At 42.7% G+C, this 24,868-nt stretch overlaps 1 protein-coding gene across 2 annotated transcripts; it reads left to right on the top strand.

Annotated features, from left to right (window-relative positions):
- Nucleotides 1–746: 746 nt before the first annotated feature.
- Nucleotides 747–24,179, top strand: LSM14A (LSM14A mRNA processing body assembly factor). Of its 2 annotated transcripts, XM_081963006.1 has the most exons (10): nt 748–998; nt 10,011–10,174; nt 11,862–11,994; nt 12,388–12,507; nt 14,311–14,481; nt 15,744–15,809; nt 16,547–16,723; nt 17,909–18,071; nt 19,185–19,425; nt 22,418–24,179. In XM_081963006.1, the coding sequence occupies exons 1-10, from the start codon at nt 878–880 to the stop codon at nt 22,439–22,441; spliced, it is 1,380 nt and encodes a 459-aa protein (XP_081819132.1). In that variant the 5' UTR covers nt 748–877; the 3' UTR covers nt 22,442–24,179. The 2 variants fall into 2 exon arrangements, with proteins under 2 accessions (XP_081819133.1, XP_081819132.1); XM_081963007.1 differs by lacking the exon at nt 12,388–12,507 and having other exon boundaries at nt 747–998.
- The last annotated feature ends 689 nt before the right edge of the window (nt 24,180–24,868 follow it).

Genomic DNA, 24,868 nt, shown 5'->3' with positions numbered 1-24,868 from the left:
TCTTTGAAGACGTTTCGCTTCTCCTCCAAGAAGCTTCTTCAGCTCAGACTGGATGGTGGGGAAGGGAAGGATTGATACTCCTTGCAGACATTGGCGTCCTTTTTAGAGACTCCTTGAGGCCACTTGGAGGTTCCTCTGTGTCATCTCTTTCAGCCCCGCTGCTCTCCTCCCACAGGCTGCACCCCAGAACTCCCCATATTCAGAGGTAAAGGCCGGGGTCGAGAGGCCTGGCTCGGAGCCGCCCCCAGCCTCCTCAGGCCCTCCAGGCGCCCCGAGACAGATCGAACCCCCCACCCCGCCCCGGTCCGCCACGCGCCAGCTGACAGGGTTTCTCCCGCTTTACGACTCGGCTCTCCTGAGGCAAAATCTCCCCGCGGATAGCGTGGCCTCCTCCTCCTCTTCGCCCTGCTTCTCTGGGCGCTAGAAGGTCCGGCGCCCCCGCGAAATTCAGCCGGGCCCTTAGAGGACGAGCCGGGAGGAGGCCGGCCTGCTTAAGGGGACCGCGAAGCCCGGGACAGACATGCTCTTTCGGGCCGGGTCTGCGAGGGCAACACGAAGACCGTCGTGGCGGCGGAGGCCTGGAGAGGCCGCGCCTTCCCGAGCATCCTGCACACCACCGGCCGGGCAACCGATACGATCCCGGCTGGACTACAACTCCCAACATTCGTAGCGATGGCCTCCCGATCTCCCCGTCCCGCGTTCTCCGTTTTCTCCGCGGCTCTCGCGAGAGGTGGCTCCTCTTTCCCGGCATCCATTTCGTGGCGCTGGTGAAGGCGGCGGCCGCCATATTGGGAGCGTTGGGGCGGCTGGAGCCCGGAGGCCGCTGTCGCGGAGAGAGGAAGCGGAGCGGGAGGCGGCGAGCGAGGTCGGCGGCGCCATGAGTGGGGGCACGCCGTACATCGGCAGCAAGATCAGCCTCATCTCCAAGGCCGAGATCCGCTACGAGGGCATCCTCTACACCATCGACACCGAGAACTCTACCGTGGCCCTCGCCAAGGGTGAGGCGCGGAGCGGGCTCCGTGGGCCGGGCGCTATTCGGGCTTCCCGGGGCCTCCTTGGCGGGAGCGAGAGATGCGGGGCCGCCAAGCCCTTGCTTGCCCCCCAGGGGGACCCCTCCCTCTCCCCCCCCGTTTCCCCTGGTGGGAGTGGGGGGCTTTTGGCAGCCGCCCAAACGTTTCCTCTGGAGAGGGAAATAAGAACGGCTTTTGGCCCGTTGAAATGGTCCCTTTGCCTTCTGTGGTTGACGCCACGGTTCCCTGGCTTAAGCGCCAGCCGCCTTTGCAACGTTGAATAAAAACAGGTTTTGGGTGCTTCAGAACCGTATTATTTACAAAAATGAGCACTGACAGGGTACTTTGGACGTTGCTTGTTTTCAGAGATATTTTTCCCTACTTTTAATGATCCTTTCCTGGATCATTTCAGTGCTTGATCTTGTTTCTGCTTCCACTTCACATTATTGTTTGTTGAGTTTCATCCCTTTTGCTGCCTTTTAAAGAAAAGAATGCTCACTGATTCAGTCTTTAGATATTCTTAGGGTGGATAGAATAACAAACATCTTATGGATAAATATTTCTGTTCTGCTTTTCACTCCTCCCCGTTTTACTGTATGAAATACTTAGCGTCACTTTTTGGAGAGAATTCTTTGGTAGAACATGTGTTATTCATTTCAGAAGCCTTTTCAGCCCTCCAACATCTTCAGGTAGACATTCCCAGATTAATGTCTGAAGTTGGACATGAACATTGGGATCTTAGCTGTACCTAAGGAAGCTGTCAATCCAACAGCCCCTGTATGGGGCACTGGGACTCTTGCTGGAGGTAGTGATGTGAGTTGTACTTCCAAGTACAAGAACTATTAGTTTTGAATTTGGGGTTGATATCGACACTGTGAGGTAGACATAGCAAGCAGCAGACTGGCCTGAAAAAGAGAACTTGGGTCACTTCCCCAGGAAACATTAAATGAAGTCAAAATTTGATTGCAGGCAAAACATCTTGACTAAGTAAGCAAACTCTGCTTACCCAAATTATAGGACCCACAGTACAGTGTCCGACTGAAGCTTTGTAAAGGGAGGCCTGATGTTTAAACTGCTGCTGCAGGCAGAAGGTACGAAAGATGGTTCAGCTGAGCCTGTAAAAAGTTAGCCAGACATAGTCTGATTCACAGTATAACAGCTTCCGTAGTAATTCACATTTTCCAATTGTTAACAATTCTTTTCTAAATATACCGAAAAGTGGTTTTTCTCAGTACAGAATTTCTGTATTTGGCTGGTCATCTTGGTTGTAAGATATTTTTAAGTCTGGTCAGTATCTAAAAACGGTGTTAGCTTTTCATTGTGAAAGCATGTATAATATGCCAACATCAATTCCTCAAATTGCATTGGCCGATAAGCTAGTAACACGATTGTGATGGGGGTGGTTTCTATAACAATGGCAGCTGGAACTGATGAACTGCCACTGTAAGTGGGAAATGGTAACATGATTGTTCCCCTTATGGCCACGTCACTTAGCAGAGTTGCCCATCTGATGTTCTTGCTTGTGAGTTCTGGGTGGGACAATCCTGGAAAACTGGATCTGTAAAATTAGAAATCCCTCTTGTCCTTGATGGTTGTGTACAGATTGGGACAGGGCTACAGTTTTGGGCTTGTGCTTTTTTATGTAGATGCTACATTTAGGTTGTCTGATGTTTGGTAGATTTGATTAGAGACTTACCAGATTTCACAAATCATTTGGCTACACTGTTGAGATGTGGATAATAGAATAGTTTAGGGAATTGATTGTCTTCTATTTCACAGTATATTCTGACGTGATTTATTATGGTGTTTTAAAGGATTCAATTTGTCAGTCAGAATTTGAGATTTGGATTGTAAAATTGAATCGATGATCAAGAACAATTTGCAGAAAATTAACAACATGGAAATACTAAATAGCAGTTAAAATATTTCTGGGCAGTCGTGTGTTGCGTGTTGCGTCTCTTTGTGTATATAGGTAGTCCTCGAATTATTACCGTAGTTGGGGCTGGATTTTTAATCACTAAGCGATGCAGTCAAAATGCAAAGTCCCATGAACGCATTGCTTAGTGACTGCAATCCTGGCATTCCCCATTGCTGTCCTTAATCAAATTCCACCCATCATTAACCAAGGGTCCACCCCAGTCCAAGCCATTTCAGGCTTGGTCCCTCCCAGCCCCAAGCCTCAGTAAGGAAAAAGACTGCTTCTAATTGCCCCACCTGTCTCCCCCCCTCCCCCATCTCTGCCCTTTTGGGTGTCCTGCACCCTGCCTTGCAGTGCAAGCAGCGCCCTAAGTGTAAGGCTCTGGGGCTGCCTGCCACACTGTTGCTCAGTCGCTTCTGGTGTGCTGTGACTCTGAGGCTGCAAGAAGCCCTCAACCACAGTTTGAAGACCAGTTGCTGCAGCTGCACAGTGCAAAGTCAACCGTGGGATGCCACAGTGCATTGGCAGCGCAAAGCCACAGCAGCATTAGCCCTGTCTCCGCTACAGTCAGTCTGCCCACCCCAGGTCCCTGCCATTCCATTGGCCCAGCTGATCTTCCTGCTCCTGTTGCTGTCAAGGCATGCCCAGCCTGGCCTTTCATGAGACAATTGCTGGCCATCTTACCCAGGTCCTGTGAGGAAACTGCCGTTTGCAACCTTGGGAAGAAAACCTTATGGGGCTGACAGTTACATTATTAAGGACCTGTGATGACTCCCCCGGATGCTTCTCCAGACATATCTCCGGATGTCAGCTCGAAGGCACATCTGGAGTGGAGTTGGTCAATGGCTCCAAGCAACCGTCTGAGAAGGATTTGGCTGAAACAGAGCTGCAGCAGGACAGCCCTCAGATGGGGAAAGCATGCAGCTGGAACCGGCCAGTGATGGGGAGGAGGAACTGCCTTCTGCACTGATCCAAGAACACGGAGGGCAGAGAAAAGGCAGGAGCAGAGAAGGTCAGCCCGACTACTCGTGAGGAGGTAGCCGAGGCTCTTCTTGATGGGCTGCACCAGAAGCTGCCTATTTAGCACAGCGGACAGATGGGAGCCATGCTGGGAACAACATGTCCATTTCCTAGCTGTGGGTTCTCCGGTTGTTGTGATTCCTGCCTTGCTTTGGATTGACATCGTGCCTTGTGAACTTTGGGCCTTTCTTGCCTTGTGAAGTTGCCTCTTGTCTTGTGGATTTAATTTTGCCTGCTTATTTTGGTTGGGACATTTTCAAGTGCCCTGTGGACTCCTTGGCCATTGCTCTGTGGACTAGCATTGGTCTGCTTGTGACTGGACTTCATTGGGACAGTTCTGGGTTTTTGGTTGTGTGTGTGTGGGATAGCACAGGACTAGGCATGGCATCATCAGTGGGAGCAGGAAAATGGTGTCAGTGGGAGCAGGAAAATGGTGAAGGGCAGCAGGGGCTGCAGAGTTCAGGGAGCTAAAAGGGTATAGATGGGGGAGATATGTAGGTGGGAGGAGTTGTGACCATAGGTGCGGATGAGCTCTCAAGCATCCAAATTTTGGTCACTTGATCATGAGATGCTGTAACATCTGTGACTGCAGAGACCGGACATGTCTCTTTATTCAGCAATTTAGTGACGAACTACCTGTAACGTTTGGGTGAGGAGCAGTTGCCACAGCATGTGGGTAGTCCTCAACTGATCATCATTATGTTGTTTTAACCTTTTAGTTGTAGATGTGGACTTCTAAGTGTTTATCTACTGAAGTCAAAGGCAAAGCTGTGTGCTTAGTTTCTGAAATAAGGATCGCTTTGTTTAAGGATTACAATTTGAATCCGTACTATGTGACTAAACACAGATAGAAGTAGAACAGCTTGACCGATACAGAATGGGCACCGGCATCTGATGCTTTGCTAGCTAAGCTAGAAAATGAACAAGGATTTTTTTTGCCAAGCTTCAGACATCCAGGGCTGGAGCAGTCAAGAACAGTTATGTAGTATCTTACAAAATCGCAAAAAACAGTAAGCCATTTTTCGATGGGGAGTTTATCAAAGAGTGTTGGGTGGACTCTACAGCGCTACTGTGTTCCAAGAAGAAAGAGGTATCTGAGAATGTGCCCCTCTCCAATGAACCGTAACTAAAAAGATTGAGGGCATTGCAGGAAATCTGGAGTTTCAGCTGCCAAACAAAGCAGACAATTTTGACTTTTTCTCCTTGGCTTTGGATGAGAGCCTGGACAGGACACAGCTGCCAGAGCCTGACTTGACTCAGCATCTTCCAGTCCTGTGAGGCGCTTATTTACATTTGATTCCTAATTTCCAGTTGACCTCACACAGGCCAGGCAGGGACAGCCAGAGGGCTGGATGTGGCCTGGGGGACTATACAATGGCCAAATCATGAGAATTGTGCAGTTTCTTTTAAGCCAAATGGAGGCCAACATTCTTACTCGCTTGCCAGCGCTAAAGGAAGCCACACCAGATACTCGTGTTATTAAGTGCACTGTGTGGTGAGTTTCCAAGGCAATTTCAAACCTTCAGAATAGTTGAGAATGAAATGCACTTGACTTTTTCCTCCCTTAACCTGCAGTCTGGATAATACACCCAGCTATGTTCAGCTCAGATTCATTGACCTGCCGTTTGAGAGCACTTTTATGTCAGCATCACTGCTGGGTTTTTACTCTCCAAGAGGAGAACTTTCCATACATGAGGAGGCATGCGCAGAAGATGTTAATTCTCTTTGGATCTACCTGTGAACAAACATTCTCGGTGATGAAGTTCAACAAATCCAGATATAGATCTTCTCTCACTGATGGTCACCTGTCAGCTGTCCTTCGCATATCAACCTCAGACATTCAACCAGACTTCAGTGCCCCTGTTCCATCCCAAGACAGACTGGATTTTTCTCACTCAACGAGAAAAAACAGCTGAAAAACATCAAAAGCACTTACTGCTTTTTGTATAAAGTTAATTAATTGCAGGTCTTTTAACATACTGCAGAGCATATACATTTTTAGTATTGGGGTATTTTTTTGGTGAAGATTAGCAATTTGTTATGTTGAAAATAAAATGATACAATGATTGATGTTTTTACTATTTTTTACTGCTGTAATTTGAGATGCGCCACATTTTCATAGCCTAATCGGAGTCTGTATTCTTACCAATAGCGGCTAACTAAAACCATATAATTTACTGCTTTTTATAAAACAAATTAATATTAAGCAGAATTAAGTTCAGCCTATTGGTCCGGCCCTCCAAAACAGTCTCAGTTTGTTATGTGGTCTGTTGGGGAAATTAATTGCCCATCCCTGTTCTATAAAGACTTTCCCCCACACACAATACAAGTAGTTTTTCTTTAGTGACTGCCTCATTTAGCAATGGCAATTAAAGCAATGATGAAAAAGAAACTGGTCTCTCGCATTTTGGAACTTGGCAGCCCAGTAAAGCAGAGGAAAAGCGAAGTAAGGATCATAAGCATAGTCATGGCCTTGCTTGACAGTCAAGTTGCCAGTCCCACATTGTGATTGCTAAATATGGGCTACTTCTTGTTCTGAATCAAGTTTGTGGATCTAAATGGCACTTCAGGTGTTTCTGCAAGGAGTGTAGTTGACCTGCTTTTTCTCTAAACCAACAGAAGCATTGAAGAGTGGACAATACTGACATCCCTAGCCTACTACTCCCAGATGTTCCACCTCTATATCTATATCGACTGTTTGTTTTAAATTTAATTTAAAAGGAAAGATTAAAAATATTGGCACTGTAGGAAAATAAAATTATATCCACGTGAAAAGGCAGGTAGCTTGCAAGCCTCCTTTTTTTTGTAGCCTTGAAATATATTTTATTATTATTAATAATAATAATAATAATAATAATAATAATAATAATAATAATAATAATAATAATAATAATAATATTTGATTAGCCGCAACCCTCTCCCGAAGGACTCGGGGCGGCGTACAATCAAAACGGATAAAAATACACATAAGACAAACATATATACAAAAAGAACAGAGACATATACATATGTGCATGGAGGAGAGTTGACTTATAAGTGAAAGACAGTTAAAAACACAATTTAAAATCCCCTTAAATAAAATTACTAAATTAAAAAACCCATCAGGAGCGATACGAAGTTATGGTTGAGCCAGGCCAGCTATTTGGAAAAGGTGGGTCTTGAGCTTGACACGGAAGGAGCGGAGGTCAGTAGTGGTCCTAATATCCGGGGGGAGGTCATTCCACAGGGCTGGGCCCGCCACAGAGAAGGCTCTGTTCCTAGGCGCTGCCCCATGGCACTGTCTGGTGGACGGCACCTGGAGAAGTCCCTCTCTGTGCGAGCGGATGGGTCGTAGGGATGTATGGGGCAGAATACAATCCCGCAGGTAACTAGGTCCTGAGCCATGGAGCGCTTTAAAGATCGTAATCAAGACCTTGAAACGCACTCGATAGACCACAGGAAGCCAGTGCAGCTCGCGCAGGAGAGGTGTCACATGGGAGTACTTAGTACTCCCCATAATCACCCGCGCGGCCGCATTCTGGACCAACTGCAGTCTCCGAGTGCATTTCAAGGGAAGCCCCATGTAGAGAGCGTTACAGTAGTCCAGGCGAGATGTCACCAGCGCATGGGTGACAGTGCGTAGGGCGTCCCGGTCCAATAGGGGGCGCAATTGGTGCACCAGGCGAACCTGGTGGAACGCCCCCCTGGCCACGGCTGTCACATGTTCATCCATGGACAGCCTGGCATCTAGGAGGACGCCGAAATTGCGCGCCCGCTCCACGGGGGCGAGTTGAATGCCCCCAATGGCCAGGGATGGAATTATCTGGTTGAACCGGGGAGCCGGAACCCACAGCCACTCCGTCTTGGAAGGGTTGAGCCTGAGTCGGTTGTCATCCATCCAGACCCGTACGGCTTCCACACACCGGGACATCACTTCGACGGCCTCGTTGGGGTGGTTCGGGGTGGAAATGTACAGCTGAGTATCATCAGCGTACAGATGATATCCCACCCCGAAACCACGGATGATCTCACCCAGCGGCTTCATCTATGTGTTGAACAGGAGTGGCGAGAGGACTGACCCCTGTGGCACCCCACAAGTCAGGGGGCATAGGGTTGACCTCTGCTCCCCTGCCAACACACGTTGCGTCCGGCCAGAGAGGTAGGAGCCGAACCACCGCAAAACGGTGCCCCGGACCCCCAACCCCTCCAGTCGGTGCAACAGGATACCATGGTCGATGGTATCAAAAGCCGCCGAGAGGTCTAATAGGACCAGGATAGAGGAACAGCCCCTATCTCTGGCCCTCCAGAGATCATCTACCAACGCGACCAAGGCCGTCTCTGTGCTGTGCCCAGGGCGAAAGCCGGACTGGCGCGGGTCTAGATAATCATTCTCCTCCAGATGTCGTGGAAACTGAGAAGCCACCACACTCTCTACAACCTTCGCCAAAAAGGGAAGGTTGGAGACAGGACGATAATTGGCCAGCTCCGTAGGGCCCAGGGAAGGCTTCTTGAGCAAGGGTCTCACCACTGCCTCTTTCAAGGCGGCCGGGAGAGACCCCTCACCCAACGAAGCGTTCACTAGGCCCAGGAGCCAGTCGCGTGTAACCTCCCAGGATGCCAGTACAAGCCAGGAGGGACACGGGTCCAGTAAACATGTGGTAGGTCGCAGTCGTCCACGCAATCTGTCCAAATCCTCGATGACAACCAAGTCAAACTCCTCCCAAAAAGGTTTCTCAAGACTCGCCACTGGCGTCTCGACTGGGCCACTGAAGGGGACCCAATCCTTCCGGATTTGAGCGACTTTATCCTGCAGATATTTCCCAAACTCCTCTGCCCTACCCTGTAGAGGGGCCTCCCGCGGCCTCTGAAACAGAAGGGAGCGGGACACCCGAAACAGGGCGGCAGGGCGGTTCTCTGCGGATGCAATGAGAGCGGCACAATATTGACGTTTGGCCGTTCTCAATGCCACTAGGTACGTCTTTTAAACAGGCTCTGCTCTTATCTCAAGCTACTATTAATTAAAATGTTTGGTATTCTGAATATTTTTCAGCTATTCCTTTCTTTGAAGCTGTTCTTAATTTTCTCTTTAGGGTATCACTGTTTTAGTAAGAATTTGTTTAGTTTGAACAGTGTTTTCTGATAGAATCTCCAGATAGAGTGGCGGGAGATGTTAAGCGGGGGCCACGCTTAGAGTCCTTGCACTGCAGAAAGCAGCACACACCTGACCTCTAGAATCTCTCAAAGCCTAACTGGCCGTTCCACAGGGAGTGATGAGATTCTTGTAACTCAGGTGAATAATGATAAAGCTTCTGCTTGAGACTACACTGAAGGGCTCTGGTTGCTCATATCTGATGAACCATTGGTAGCTAGGCATGATGTGATAGATTTTTGTAGATTCATCATCACTGCAAATGCTGAAATAAATAAGACATTCTTTCAGATTGAGATGCCTCTATTTAGCTCGCCTGTATTTTTGAGAAATCATGTTCATTTGAGAACATTGGCATAGTAGACCAAATGTATGAGTAATATTGCTCTAGGATGTGCTTAGAGCAAGCATGTCCAACCTGCAGCCACTGCATGCAACCCTGGGCAGCTAGTAATGCTGCAAAACAAGATGGTAAACTTTAACATTAATATGTGATTTATGTACATTAACTATTGTTCAAAACGATTCTTCACTCAGTGCAGTTGGACACCCGTGGCTTAGAGCAGGGGTGTCAAACTCAAGGCCCGGGGGCCGCATCCGTCCTGTGGGGTGCTTAGATCTAGCTTACGCGGCTGCCCTGGAAACAGTGAAAGACCGAATTGAGGTGCTTCTGCCAGTGAAAATGGGCTCCTGGGCTCCGTTTTCAGCCACCGGGACCTCCTGCAACCCTCTGCCAGTGAAAACGGACAGGAGTGATGTCGAGCTGGACACACCAACCTGGCCAGCCCCCCCTCCCCCCAAAGATCAAACAACCCTAACATGCCCCTCAATTAAATCGAGTTTGACACCCCTGGCTTAAAGCAAATACTTCAATGATTCAAATTCTGGAATTGCTTGCATATAACATTGATATAAAATTGTTTTGTTTCTGCAGTTTGTTCATTTGGAACTGAAGACAGGCCCACTGATCGGCCTATACCACCTCGTGATGAAGTATTCGAATACATTATATTCCGTGGAAGTGATATTAAGGATTTAACTGTTTGTGAACCTCCTAAACCACAGTGTTCTCTTCCCCAAGATCCAGCAATTGTTCAGGTATCACACTATAACACACTGAGTTTTATGAGAGTCGGGTCTAATTGTGAAAAGTGTGTGTGCGCGCATTAAAGTGCATTGAATGTTACTGTACATAAATATTTGCTGAATATTTCCCTGAATTTGAGAGAAAAACACCCAATACCTTTGCCTAATGGATTTTTCACGTCCCTCTATCCCAGTGTTTCTCAACCTTGGCAACTTGAAGATGTCCGGACTTCAACTCCCAGAATTCCCCAGCCAGTTGCTGACTGGGGAATTCTGGGAGTTGAAGTCCGGACATCTTCAAGTTGCCAAGGTTGAGAAACACTGCTCTATCCCCAAGAATAGAACTACAAATACTTGAGGCAAAGTGAAAGGCATTTGTTAAGGGAATGGGCAAGTCTTTATATAAGGTACAGAAATAAATGATACATACACTTTATATATGCAAAGCAACAAATCAAACAAATAACTGGTGTGCAATCAAGGCTTTTGTTTTGTTAAACATGAAAAAAGGTAGAAATCCTTAAAGTATGTTATATCTCTTCCTTTTGCCCTTGGAGGTTTGTTTCTTTAACACTTGCAGCTTTAATAAAGGACTTCAGAGGACACTTCTATTGTTTGGTTGCTGAAAAGGCTAGATTTTATACATCAAAGGAAATGGCTTTGGCTCAAAGGAAACACATGATTTCCTAAACTTTAAAAAGAGGCATGGATGCTGATTATTGCTAATTTATAAAATTGCTAATAAAGCTTAAATTTCATATAACAATTACCAACAGGATATCATGAATCTTAAATAATTATTATTAGTAAAATGATCAAGGTCAGTATCTAATATGTAGTCCTTGACTTACACCTGGTCATTAATGACTATTTACAGTCACGACAGTTTCAGAATGGGTTCAGTAAGGCACTTCTGACCAGTGTAAAACACTATGCTGTTACCTACTTCCCATCACATGGACGCATTTCAGGTGTCTGACAGCCTGCTTGCATTTACAACCAGTTGCCAAGTGCCCTGCAATCAGGTGATCGCCATTTGGAATCTTCTCTGCCAGTTTTCCCAAAAAGTCAATGGGAAGCCAGCAGGGAATGTTGCAAGTGGAGAGGGCATTAAATTTGAAGCCTCTTCCTCCAATGCTTTGAGGGATTTCCCCTCCCCTCTGGGCAGGGAGGGGAAATCCTCCTGCACACTAGAGGAATGGACCTCAAATCAGGTGAAAAACTAACAAGCTCCATGGTTCAGAGCCTTTGAACAATGTTCTTTCCACATCTCCATAGGGGAAAACACTAGCAAATGCCTTAGCAAGTGTTTATAAATCAACAACGCATGTGCAAATGATGCGAGAAAAACCTCACTCGCCATGCTGCTAGAATAACAAAACATAGAACAAGAGGGAGTGGCCAACATAACTTTAAGAGTTTTAGTGGACATAGCCTCGTATTCAGGTTGAAGTCATTGTTATTCCATATTTTATTATCTTAATGGCTGATGAGTTGATGAAAATTAAAATTATGTATGTATCCAATGAATTTTTATGAATGCACAATTGCATTTCCTGCACGCCCCTGATTGTGAAGACTTAAAAGAAGAACCTCTTTTGTTCTTATTGCTGATTTCTAGAAAACAGCACAAAATCTCTCTTGGGGCTCCATTTTACTCTTGTCTTGATGAGTCTCTTCCAAATATTGTTTTCTTCAGTCTTCTCTAGGATCATCTTCTACTTCTTCATTCCAGTCTGTGGGATCTTATGGTCCTTTCGGCAGAATGCCAGCCTACAGTCAGTTTAGTCCAAGCCCCTTAGTGAGTCAGCAGTTCGGGGCTGTTGGTGTTGGTAAGCTGCATTGTTTTTTTTTTTCTTCAACAAGCAAAAGAGATGTTTGCACAGTAGAGCAGAAGTCTTCAACCTTGGCAACTTTAAGACTTGTGTACTTCAACTCCCAGAATTCCTCAGCCAGTGAACCTTTGCTGGCTGAGGTACTCTGGGAGTTGAAGTACACAAAGTCTTAAAGTTGTCAATGTTGGAGATCCCTGTAGTAGAAGGGTCTTATGGGCAAACAGAGGGATGCCTGTAGCTCTTTGAGCTGCTCCCTTTTGGATGAGTTGTGCTTCTGAGTAGCCTTCAAGGGCAATCCCATATAGAGCTCACTACACATAGCCAACACCCAAGGTGTCTGAGTAACTTCATCTGTTAAAAAAAAATGGTTTTTTTTTTATCTTGATGCAGGAAATTCATTAACATCGTTTGGGACAGAAACTCCAGCGAGTACTAGCTTGTCCCAAAACAGTGCAGTTGGTTCCACTTTTACCACAGATTCAAGATCACTAAAAACACAGCTCTCTCAAGGTAGAGAATTAATCCTTTCACATTCCTTATAATTGTTATGTATTCCACAATGTAACAGGTGTTCTATAAACCAGGGGTCTCCAACCTTGGCAACTTTAAAACTTGTGGACTTCAACTCCCAGAATTCCTCAGCCAGGGAAGCTGAGACAAAGAAGCCTCATTAAGTAGTTAAGTGGAAAGTAGTTGGGGGGGGGGGAGCAGGAGACCGGTGGCAGGCAACCACTTTTCGGGAGAATGAATGTTTCTGGGTCCCTGACTCTGCAAAAGAGGATGGGTGCCTGAATCTGCACAATATTATAGCACCCAGGAATGTCCATTCTCCCCATGAAAAACATTCCCCCAGCCAACTCTCCTCTCCCTTCTTCAAAAGCAAAGAAGCAGGGAAACGAGAGAAGATAGAGGTTTGCAAAGTAAGCGAGTCCTTGTTGCAAGAAGGGAGGGAGGAGGTATCTTAGTGAGTTGGGGAGGTCTTGAGGGTCTGTTCTATCACTAGGACCCCCATGGTCTTCCCCACCCTGAGATATCTCATGGGCACATTGGTATTGTTGAATTGTGAGCTCTTAGGAAAGTAACTCCTTGTGTGTTGGAAACAACTATTTCCAGTGGCGAAAACAGGACAAAGCAAATGGGGGAAAATAGTTTCCTTTGTTATATTTCCAGTCTGAATTAGACCATGGCAGGGTCCCTACAGAAGAGCTCTTTTAAGGATCATCATGTATTAATAGAAAAGCTACTAACTTAGTTCTGTTCTTAAATGCTAAAGCTGTTGCACATAAAAACAGAGGAGCTCTGATCAACTATCAGAGCCATCATTTTGACAGTTTTGCTGTACTGTAGTCTCCCCATGAAATGCAAGCATGGAACAAACTGAGCCTGGTTTGTTCTTTTTTTTAAGTGGCCACAAACTACTAGCAAAAGTGGTGTTTGAGTACAAGGCAAGGAATGTTTCTCCTTTTGCATTTGAGCATCCAAGAAGGGACAGGAAAGACAAAAAGAAAGGAAGAGGGGAAGAGAGCAAGGAAGCAAAAAGAATGGAAGATGGGAAGGAAGACAAAAGAATGAAGAGGGAAGGAAAAAGAAGGGACGGAAGGAGATTATAATGAGAGGGAGTGAGGGTGTGATGTAAACCCTGCCTTAGCACTTGATCACCAGCAGCACTGCTGCCTTTTACCATCCCCTTGTCTCTTCCTCCTGACCTCTCCTGGTGATCTCCCATCCTATCACTGAGGATGCTTTGGTTACAAAGCCAAGCCTCGTAAGGAGAGGAAGTGGGCCTCCCTCTGACCCACATACTTTGCCCTCCTGCACACAGCATGGGCAACCAAGGAGAGCGAGGACAGCAGCCGTGGGAGCTGGCCACGCCCACCCTAGCCCCCGAAGTCAACCACAATTGCTCCCTCGTTGAAATTGAGTTTGACACCCCTGGACTAACAGATGACCTGAGTGCTGCATGTGTTGCTCTCAAACTTACAAAGTATGAGCCAAGGTTAGAAAAATTATCAGCATACATACAACAGTAGAAGTCACATTAATCAAAAGCATGCCAAATGCAAACGTTTATCTTTCAATAAAAAGGTGTTTGCATCATTAAAAGCGCTGTTATTGTGGGGGGGGGGAGGTTCAGAGAAAAGACGTTAATGTATGAGATGTTTTTCTAAACTAAAACATCTTTATTCAGGTTAAATTGCCGTGTTGGCACTCTGAGATAAATAAGTGGGTTTGGGATGCGGTTTTGGCATTGAGTCTCTAAAAGATTTGCCATGACTGGCCTAAGCTAATACTGTATTCCTGCTTCTGTTTCAGCTCGGTCCACCCCGCCTCCCTTAGATCACTTGAGAAAGAGTCCAACTCTGGAACAAGCAGTGCAAACTGCCCATTTACCTGCCTCAGTCTCAGTTGGGAGAAGCTCTATTTCAAACCGACCACTTGGATCTATCAACCAAAAGACATTAGATCACCAGGATCACAGGAGAGGTTAGAATATGACTTTAGCATGATATTGCTGCAACATTGTGTTTTAGACATTTTGGTCTTTTTATTAGTCTTTTGAAAGTCCATGTAATTGAATCTTGATTTATCTTATGTGCTAAAGTGGAATAGATATTATCTGCCTGCAGATAAATGTCAGGCCTTGAGATAAAATGATAGGGGCCTCTTTCTGTCTTGTATCTGGGGAGATACCTCTGGCAGCAGAGAAGTCTGTTCTGTGGTGGATTCCAGCTTGGAAAAAATTGTCCTTTTGTTCTGGGGTGTATGCAGAGCAGAAAACTTAACGGTTCTTAATCAGGAAACAAACCCATCACATTCTGAGAGTTCCACTAAACCTTTAGAGTCAGCCAGAGTTTGGCAGAAATGAAACCAGGATACTTTGATTCTTCCCAAGCCCCAGATGAGACAAAGCCTGATATGGGGCGAGGAGGGCAAGGCTGGCACACACTATCATGTTTCTCTCCTCAGGAGCTAAGAGCGCAACATCTCTCACCTGCCCCCATGGCAGTGGCTTCCAACCCTGACCTTCCCAGCACCTTTCTTTCTGCCTCTTCAGCCACTGCTGCTGTATCAGTGCAGTCCATCCCACCAACCTTGACCTTTCTACTGCCAACATACAGGTAGTCCTTGCTTAAAGACAGTAGTTGGGGACAGAATAGTCATCCCTAAGCAGTGGGGTTCAACGGACCATGCCACTTAGCGATGGCAATCAGCAGGCCCCCGTCACTAAGCAAGGACCTCATGTGATCCCAGCTTCCCCATTGCCTTTGCCTGTGGGAAATCATCAGGGAAGGTCACAAACCACAGTGATGAGACACTGTGATGGGTGGAATCCAGGCTCATTGCTAAGCACCGGAACTGTGATCATGTAACCACAGGGGCTCTGCGACGGCCATAATCCTGAGGACCATTCCTAAGTACCACTCATTCAGCACCATCAAATGGCCAGGGAGCAAATGGTTGTTAAATGAGGACCCCTTGCACTTTATGCAGAAACCAAAGCATACCCTGACCCTGTCTGTTCTGTTCAGGGGTCAAATGGCACAGGTCCTGTTTCAGCTATGGACCACTTCAAATGTGCACAGAAAACCTTGTACATCTGCATTTGAAGCCGTGAACAAGACGGCTTTCTAGCGAACCCCAACTGCATTGCTATCAATTCTGTGGTTTTGTGCTAAACAGAATTATTCATCTTTTTTATTGTAAGTATTTATTATAAGTATTATTTGCATTTCCTCTATTTCTAGCTGAAGCACAGAAGATAACAAGATGCGAAGCAGAACATCTAAGAAATGAAAACAAGCGACAAATAGGTAAACGGAAATCTCTGTTGAAAATAAATCATTCTGCCACAGGGTGGGCTAAACTACGATGCCATAAAAGTTCTTCCCAGCTTTAAAGGTTTGAGATTATAAGAATACCCCCCCCCCCATTTTCTATTTCCTTTGGACATGAGACAACTGGATAGAACATCTTGCATTATATCCCTGAATACAGAGAAGGTGGCTTGTTTCAGCCAGTGCTGATTGGAACAAACCAGGACCAGAGTGGATCTTAGTTCTGATCCCCAAACAGCTAGCTCCTTATTCAGACATTACAAGGATGTTGTTTGTGAAAGAGAAAAAGCAACTTCTTCCCTCTCCTGAGAGATTTGGAGGGGGGAGGGGGGCTTGCTCACAAGCTTGCTTTCTGAGGATACTTAATATGTTTTCATCACTGATGACTTTTGAGTTTGTGTGCAAGTATGCAAATATTTTTGATGCTGAAATGATTGAGTAAAACAATCTTCAGTCTTATAAAACACATTAATTCAGGATTTCTGTGACTTTTTATGCTAATTAATCCAAAATAAAACATTCAGTATGTCTTCAGTAAACTGATCTTATCTGGTGACATCAGATATCCGTTGTTTCACATGACTAGTATTGGCAAACAGAACCTTGCCCATGGGTCAACGTTGGATGTCATTTCAGGATGTTTACCAAAACCTGAACGTCTGTGGTGCCTTTAGACCCTGTTTTTGTTGTTGTTGTTGTTGTTGTTGTTGCAGTTCCAGGCGCACCTCCACGGAGGAGCCGGGGAGGTCATCGGGGAGGCAGAGGAAGGTTTGGTGTTAGGCGAGATGTTCCCATGAAGTTTGAGAAGGATTTTGACTTTGAAAGTGCAAATGCACAGTTTAATAAAGATGAAATAGATCGTGAATTTCATAATAAGCTAAAACTGAAAGGTAAGTGATGAACATAACTTTATTTTTATTTTTATAAGGCTTACTGACTGGAGTTAAGTGTAATGGGTGTTTTTGTTGAAGAGAGGTTTCATTCAAAGTCTTTTGAGTTTTCTCCTACATAATTACTACCTAGTTACTTGCGGGATCGCATCCTGCCCCATACATCCCTACGACCAATCCGCTCTCACAGAGAGGGACTCCTCCGGGTGCCGTCCACTAAGCAGTGCCAAAGGGCGGTGCCCAGGAGCAGGGCCTTCTCTGTGATGGGCCCAGCCCTCTGGAATGACCTCCCCCCCGACATTAGGATTACTACCGACCTCCGCTCCTTCCGTACAAAACTCAAGACCCACCTTTTCCAACTAGCTGGCCTGGCTCAACTATAGTTCTATCTCTAATCCTCCTGGCAATTTTAAACTTTTTACACTTTAAAATTTTAAATCGGGGTATTTTAATTTTTAACCTTATTATTATTGTTGTTTTATGTATTGTAACAATTGTTGTGACTTTATACCTCCTCCGTGTAATGTCTAATCGTGTAACAGGTGATTTATTTATTGTACGCGGCCCCGAGTCCCTTCGTGGAGAGGGAGCGGCTAACAAGTCTAATAAATAATAATAATAATAATAATAATAATAATAATAATAATAATTATTATTATTATTATTATTATTATTATTATTATTATTATTATTATTATTATTATTATTATTATTATTATTATTATTTTCCTTTTCCCTAAAGTAATTAGCAAAGTTGTCTTGCATTCTAAAATGCAACTGTACTTATGCACCAGATTTAAGTAGCCAAATAGTCTGAATGAATAGAATGTAATTATACAGTTTCCAGGGGGGGTCAGTTCATACCAATCATGCTTAGGTTAGATTGAAAATCATCACGGCATCCTTATTTCAAGTGGTTTGATTCTAAATGTAACTAAATCTGGATCTAGCTGATTGTCCTGGTGTAACTTTAGTTTTTGCTATTTACTGGAATGTGGTAAGAGTACAAGAAGAAACAGAAAATTAAAAGAGCTATTTTGTGTTTCTTCTTCTTCCCAATCATTGAACTGTTCTGCTCCAAAGCAGCTGCATCAGGCAGCGATGGTGAATTTAAATGGTTATCTGCCTTTTATTTTCCTAGAATGGTCATTGAGGATGGTCATTTTCCCCCTCTTGATTTTCTAGAGGATAAGCCTGAGAAACCTGTGAATGGGGAAGATAAAGGCGATTCAGGTGTTGACACCCAAAACAGTGAAGGAAATGCAGATGATGAGGACCCACTTGGACCCAATTGCTACTATGACAAAACCAAGTCTTTCTTTGACAACATTTCCTGTGACGACAACAGGTACCAAGTTTTTTCTGAGCAAGCTACACATGGCATTCCTTTGACCCTAACAGGTAGCGTGCCTGGGCTAGAATTTTGCATGGGAATAGAGAACGGAAGTTTCTTTTTCACATTAAGCAGAATGAAGGCAGTAAATGAACTGGACTAATCCATCATGTAGGTGGGGGCAACTTCTGATTGCAGTGTCTGCAATTAAAATGATTTCTATCATGCAAATACTAATAGCTTGTTTTATAAGTATAATCTTTCTTCTGCATTCAGGCATGCCACAGTTCATTCTACCCTACTCATTTTGCTGCAAGACATATGAGCCATAGATAGAGACTTCGAGTGTCGGGCTTGTCCCGATTTGAGCATTTAGGAAAGAAAGACTCTCAACTCCATTTTTGAAGTGATAAAGGTTTAGTTTTACTAAAGTCAAGTGGTTACAGCATAAGCAAAGTTGGATCTGAATATTCCCATGCAAAACTGACATTTTTCCCTCTTCCCTGGCCCTCCCCCGGTGTCCAATGATATTTGGTGCCTCTTTGGTGGAGTTTCGCAGTCCGTTCTCATGGTTCTGTCCTTGATTGGCCGGTCTATTCCGGATTGACACTTCTGGTTCTTATCACCCTGTCATTTCCCCCTCCTATTTCCCCAATCTCTCCCCCTCTGCATTTTATGGAAGGATGCCAGCAAAGCAGGGTATGCAGTGCAGACCTGGCACTGAGATTCAAACTTCTGCTAAAATCAGGCAGGTTCTCTCAAAATCCATGGCTGAGGCAGTGGACAAGTTTGTTTCATCATTTTTCTCTTGCAGAAAGGTGCAAACCATTTTTAAAAAAACATTAGAGAAATTTCTAAGCACCGCATCAGTTTATCAACAGTTTAATGAATTCCTTCTGATCTCCGTTCTCTCCCAAGTGGAACTTAATGAAGATGTTGGCATTTGTAAATCCACCTCTGAGTGTCCACTACTAAAGGTTTGAGAAAGGGGTTACATAATATGCTACAATAGACTTTTTACTTTCCATTTTGCTAACTAACCCTGGCATTTCTAGTAGTCATTTGCTGGACGCATCTTTTTAGGAAGACATTGGTCATAATTTGAAGCAACAGCAACATTTCTTTCAGAAACCGAAGACCAAACTGGGCAGAGGAAAGAAGACTGAATGCAGAGACGTTTGGCCTTCCACTGCGTTCAAACCGTGGTCGGGGGGGATTCAGAGGCAGAGGGGGAAGTGGAGGAGCTGGTGGCTTCCGGGCAGGTAGAGGACGTGGAAACACAAGAGGACCCTTCAATGCTCCTCGGGGTTTTCGTGGTGGATTTAGAGGTGGCCGTGGTGGCAGGGAGTTCGCGGATTTTGAATATAGGGTAAGGCACTTACCAATATTACTTTATTACTAATAATAGTATCTGTAAATTGCTAATTATAGTGCTACTTAACCAAACTAAAATACTTTAGATAATTCACTCACTTTTTTTCTTTAATTATGGTACCATAAGAACCATGGTGGCACAGTGGTTAGAGTGCAGTACTGCAGGCTACTTCTTTTTTGTTTTGAATTTTTTTTATTGTTTTAATTAAACAAAAACACACAAAAAGAATCATTGTTCATTACATCTTGTAGAAAGCATGTCGATTGGTTACAAATAGATTTCGTGCGTTACTACCATAATCATTATTTATACTTCCTTCATAGTGAATTGTACATTTTAAATAAAAAATCTTTATGTATTTTACTATCAATGTACCATCATTCTCATTTGACTAGAATTATTTAAACGTGCTTTTATCTAGAATCATTTGTATTTTAAGACACAACCACCTATTGGCATTCATTAGCTATTTCAATAAACCTCCAATAATTACCCTTTTATAACATATTCCTTTCCCCCCCCCCCCCAACTCACTGTTCAAGGCTTATATCTAATGGCTTTTACCAATTTTACACGTGTAGAAATCATTAAACATTAACATTTCCTTGTTGTTATAGTTATCTAAATTTTTTTTACTATTTATATCACATCTCTCATCCAACCCAAGAAAGATTACATCTTTATAGCAAAATCTAAACAAAAAATTATTAGTAAAATTGATACATCTTTTTTCCAGGTCCCAATTTGTAGTTTATATCCAAATTGCTTTTACTAGTTGAAATTACTATTTCATTATTATTATCATAATGAATTATTTGTTAACGAATAAACATTTAAAGAAACATTCTAAAAACATCTACAAAATCCTACTTGTTAATCACCCAAAATTAACTAGGTTTTTAATTATCAACATTATCAGCCTATATCTGTCCAGTAACAAAACAATTTTATCTCTTTTGCCAGTTGTTGCGTCAATTCTCTTATTAACTTCTTTATAAGTTTTTTAAAAACTTCTCTCCACACTTTTTTGCTTAAAAGATCTCTCATATAGTCTGGTTACCCTTGACCTAGTGTTGAATTTAACATATCTTTGATTATCAGACGTATTTCTGAAGCTGTTTCTCATCTTAATTCCATCATCAAATCCATATCTTGACAAGAGGGATAGAGCTCCAGATTAGCAAATTCACTTTTCCATATTCCCTTCTTTCCACTTTCACTCATGAATGTTCCATTAGTAAGTTCATCTGTTATCTTTATCTTCTATATCTTCATTCTCTTCTTTAATTTTTGGGGCTCCAACCCCTTCATCTTTTGCTGTGCAAGACAATAGTCTATCTAACTTCTTATCAAATCTCTCAAATTCTTCCAATATATTTTGAATTCCATCCAAAAAATCCTGGAAACCTAGGGTTTCCTCATCTGCATATTGATACATATTCCCCAAAAGAGAAGAAAGAGTCTAAAATCCATTGCCACTCTTGCCTTCAATGTCTCTTTTGTGTATAAAAGTACTTTTATTTTGAATTTATTTAAACACAAGATTCTTTTAATTTTTTCAAAAATGAAGGGTTCTATCTTTTTCTTTTCTTTTCCTTCTCTTGCCCAAAATATTTTACAAAGACACCTGCAAAAGAACAGTCTGTGTCCTTGAGTCCTTATCAGTCTCCGCAAGTAAGCTGCAAACCCTCCAGTTACAATGTCAGTAGAATCAAAGGACAAAGGATACATTGTTTCAAAGAAGAAAAAAACAAGTTCTGGCTTCCGAATGGCAGATTCAACTTTCTCTTATTCGTTTCAAGCTTAAAGAAAACAAAAGTCTCTAAATGTCTTTAATAAAATTTAGTAAGCAATAGAAGGAAGGATTATTAAAATAAAAAAGGTTTTGGTTCAGCCAAAAAATAAGGTAGCAAAGAATACAAGAAAAAAAATCAATTCATTCACTTAAGAGGAGAAATGGAAAGCGTTACAATCACTTCAATCCACAAAACATTGTTGCAAAGTAAAAGGGAAAAAAAACTTTCTAAGGCAGTCCAATAGAGATAAATTTTGCCGCCTTATTCTTTTGCTTAAAGGACTAATTTATCTTCAAAAAAGGATTTTCTTTGGGCACTCATTCTCAAAGAAAAAATCTCACCAGATGGACTCACTTTCATTGCCTTCTTTCTGGAGACTGCCTGTAGACTGGCAGACAGCCTGGAGACTGCCTGTTTACCGCCGGCTTGGAGAGCTTCCCTTGAGTCAATCAGGGACTTTGCGGTCCCTGAGACCAGCAAGGATTTGTCTCCCTGTTCACCGCTTCTATGGGACGGTTTAGGTCCATATGGACCGTGCAGTGGTAAAAGTATCAACGGCGGTCTCGGACAATCGAGACTGCGCGTTGTCTCATCGCAATGTTGGCTCCTCCAGAAGGCTACTTCTGTTGACTGCCGGCTGCCTGCAATTTGGCAGTTCGAATCTCACCACACTCAAGGTTGACTCAGCCTTTCATCCTTCTGATGTTGGTAAAATGAAGACATACATACATCCATCATACATACATACATACATACATACATACATACATACATACATACATACATACAAATAATAAATGGGCTACAAATTTATGGTGAAGTTTCCTTTTTATCAAGTCAGACCACTTCTCTGTCTAACATCATTAGCTATACTTCCCAGCAATAGCAAGGAATTTTCCATCTCTACCAGGCAATAAATTGGGACTTTTCACAGCGCTAAAGGAAGAGGCATGGCTTATTGTTCTATTCCATTCATATTTTGATTTACAGTAGTTATCATTATTGTAGGAGCTTATTTCAGTTATAGCTGGCAGGGTCTAGTAATGAAACTCATTTATTCATTTTGAAAATTTGATGACAAGTTTATTATTTATCAAATTTGTATGGCTGCCCATCTTTCAAAATGTTGATCAAATTTACTTTATACCAGCTTAAACTAAAAGTAATGTTAATCTTGTATTGCTTTTTAGAAAGACAACAAAGTTGCAGCATAATCTACAAGGAATTTGAAAGCAGGTGGACTTGCTGATCTTCATGGTACCAAGAATGTGTTGGTTTTTGCAAAGAATTATGTTCATTTGCTGTTAAAACTTCACCAGCACTAGTGTTTGTTTTTAATTTCAAAGGAGCAGTAACCTTTTTTGAAAATATGGCCATCTTCAAAAACAAGAATATTAAATATATTTGAGATAGAAAACTTAAATAATTTCTTACAAATAGTTAAAAGTATAAAGCAGTACTTCAGTGGAGTTTTAGTATTTTTTTTCATTACAGAAAGGGTTTTTTGAATTAAAATTGTATTTTATAATTGCTGCAGGCTATAAAGACAATTGTATGCAGAAGGCCGTCAGTACTGTGAGTGTGTTGATCCAGTGAAGGTTGTATTTGAAATCCTATAATCTCTTTTCAGATAGTTGTAATTTTTGTCAAATAGGATGCTGGGCAGTAAAAAAAATTGGTTTGTCAGTAAATAAAGTATAAACATGGAAAATGCTGTTTCTTAGGCAAAGGAAGCTTTTTATAGTTGTATAATTCCATGATTATCCCATTGCCAAAGAAACACTAGGGATTTTGTATAGCTGTATAAAAAGCAACTAATTTTTTAAGAATAAACATTTTTAAGTCTACAAAACTGCCGTGTTGAAATGCTAAACACATGTTTGGAGGGTTTCTTTCTAGCTTTTCAGCTTTAAATTTGTTTGTTTTTATATTTTGACTACCAATAAATATTTGAAATGTTCTTCCATTATTCAGAAGGATTAAAATATTTCTCTTGCAAGAAATCCATTTTCTAGTTTTTGGTCTTGCTGTTGGATTGGACCACACTAAGGGACTATTTAGATAAAGATAAACCTTTAACACTTTATGCAGTTTGCAGGTCATGTTACGATAGTAAGTGAAAAAAGAGCCAGTTACTGACTTCTTGTTCCTGTTGATGTGCCTGGAATAAAAATGAAATGTTTCCATGTGCTGATTCTTAAAATGTTGTTTTGTATTGTTGGCATACTTGGAGACATTGACTGTTCATTTTTACCCCAGTATCACTAGGGTGATTTTGCTTGGAGTAACTGAGGTTAATTCTGAATAGCTAGTTATGACTTATTTTGCTATTAAGTTATAATTAGATACAGATCTTTAATAATTTGTATTTTTATGTATATCTGAAAGCCGCAAGAATAAAGGGATCCAAAGATTAAAATATTTTATCTAATTTGCTGAATTTTTGTTCATTTTCCTTCGTGTTCAGTAGTGATAAAATGTGGATAAATGCACTGTTAGCAAATGGGAATATTCAAGTGATAGAATGGTAATTTTATATTTTTTGTATAGCACTATAAGGAAGTATTTTGTAATTCATTTCCATATGAGGTCAAGTAGAATTAGATACGATTGTTTAGTAATATTCTGCATGTTAACGCCTTTTTGGAATCCACAAATCATGATACTGAACAGTTTGGAGGAGACTTTTTAGAGAAGGCAAGTGCTGTATTGTTGCAATAACTATGTATACTGTATAAGGTGTCCCAAACTTATTTAAACCAGATAAATTGTAAATACCAATGAAACATTATGAAGGTATGATTTGGGTTCGATTTACCCATCAGTTATTTGAGTTTACTAATTGGGGTGTACTGTACGCCAACGAACAGCAGCATGACATCCCTTCAGTGTATCTTGCTACGGAAAAGTGGGCCTTATTTTAAGCCAGAATAAAACCATTCAATAAGAAAAGTAATCTTTGTGAAGTTTCTTTACAGCTCAATCATATTTCAGACATAGATATTTGGGCCACTTCTTTTGGCTCACTTGTTTTAAGTCCACAGTTTTGCCATATAAAGTTTTATCAATTACACCTACAGCCTCACAGCTTTGGATGGAAACATGCTTGGTATTAATTTTAGCCAGGCTAAATTTTAAATTTTTGATCACTTTCTTATATTACATCTTACTGGTCCACATTCTTCTATTACCATTCAATGTCAAAAGAACAGAGAATAGGTTTGCCGTATCAGGATCATCTAATACAAGGGTCTCCAAACTTAGGAACTTTAAGACTTGTGGACTTCAACTCCCAGAATTCCCAATTTCTGCTTTTGAAAACCTTTTGACTCGGCCCATAAAAAGCGCAAGAATGCTCCCTCTCGTCCCACGGATGCCGTTTCTGCACATTCATATTTAAAAAGACGATTGTGGGCCGCACAATCAAAGATTGGATGCCTGCCTTGCATTGTAGGAAGGCAGATGCTGTTCAATTGCCAATGCTTAGCAGGGACCTTAATCTCAAAATGGGACATGATTTCAATTTGCCTCTTAAACCGACGCCTGCCTGAAATTAGGAAAAAGGGGGATTCCTTTTTTTTGTTCTTCCTGGCTTCACCTGCGAGGGCTGCGGGAAAGGGGGCTCCCCCGCTTGTTGTCTT

This window comes from Natrix helvetica, assembly GCF_964273705.1.
Source record: "Natrix helvetica genome assembly, chromosome: 10".
Lineage (NCBI taxonomy): Eukaryota > Metazoa > Chordata > Lepidosauria > Squamata > Natricidae > Natrix > Natrix helvetica.
This window is presented reverse-complemented; position numbering and strand designations above follow the sequence as displayed.

Bases quoted from the DNA above. Each gene is read 5' to 3' on its own strand.
- LSM14A (XM_081963006.1), top strand. From the start codon at position 878: ATGAGTGGGGGCACGCCGTACATCGGCAGCAAGATCAGCCTCATCTCC. The intron at 999-10,010 runs GTGAGGCGCGGA...TTGTTTCTGCAG, and splicing joins TACCGTGGCCCTCGCCAAGG to TTTGTTCATTTGGAACTGAA. The intron at 10,175-11,861 runs GTATCACACTAT...TGTTTTCTTCAG, and splicing joins AAGATCCAGCAATTGTTCAG to TCTTCTCTAGGATCATCTTC.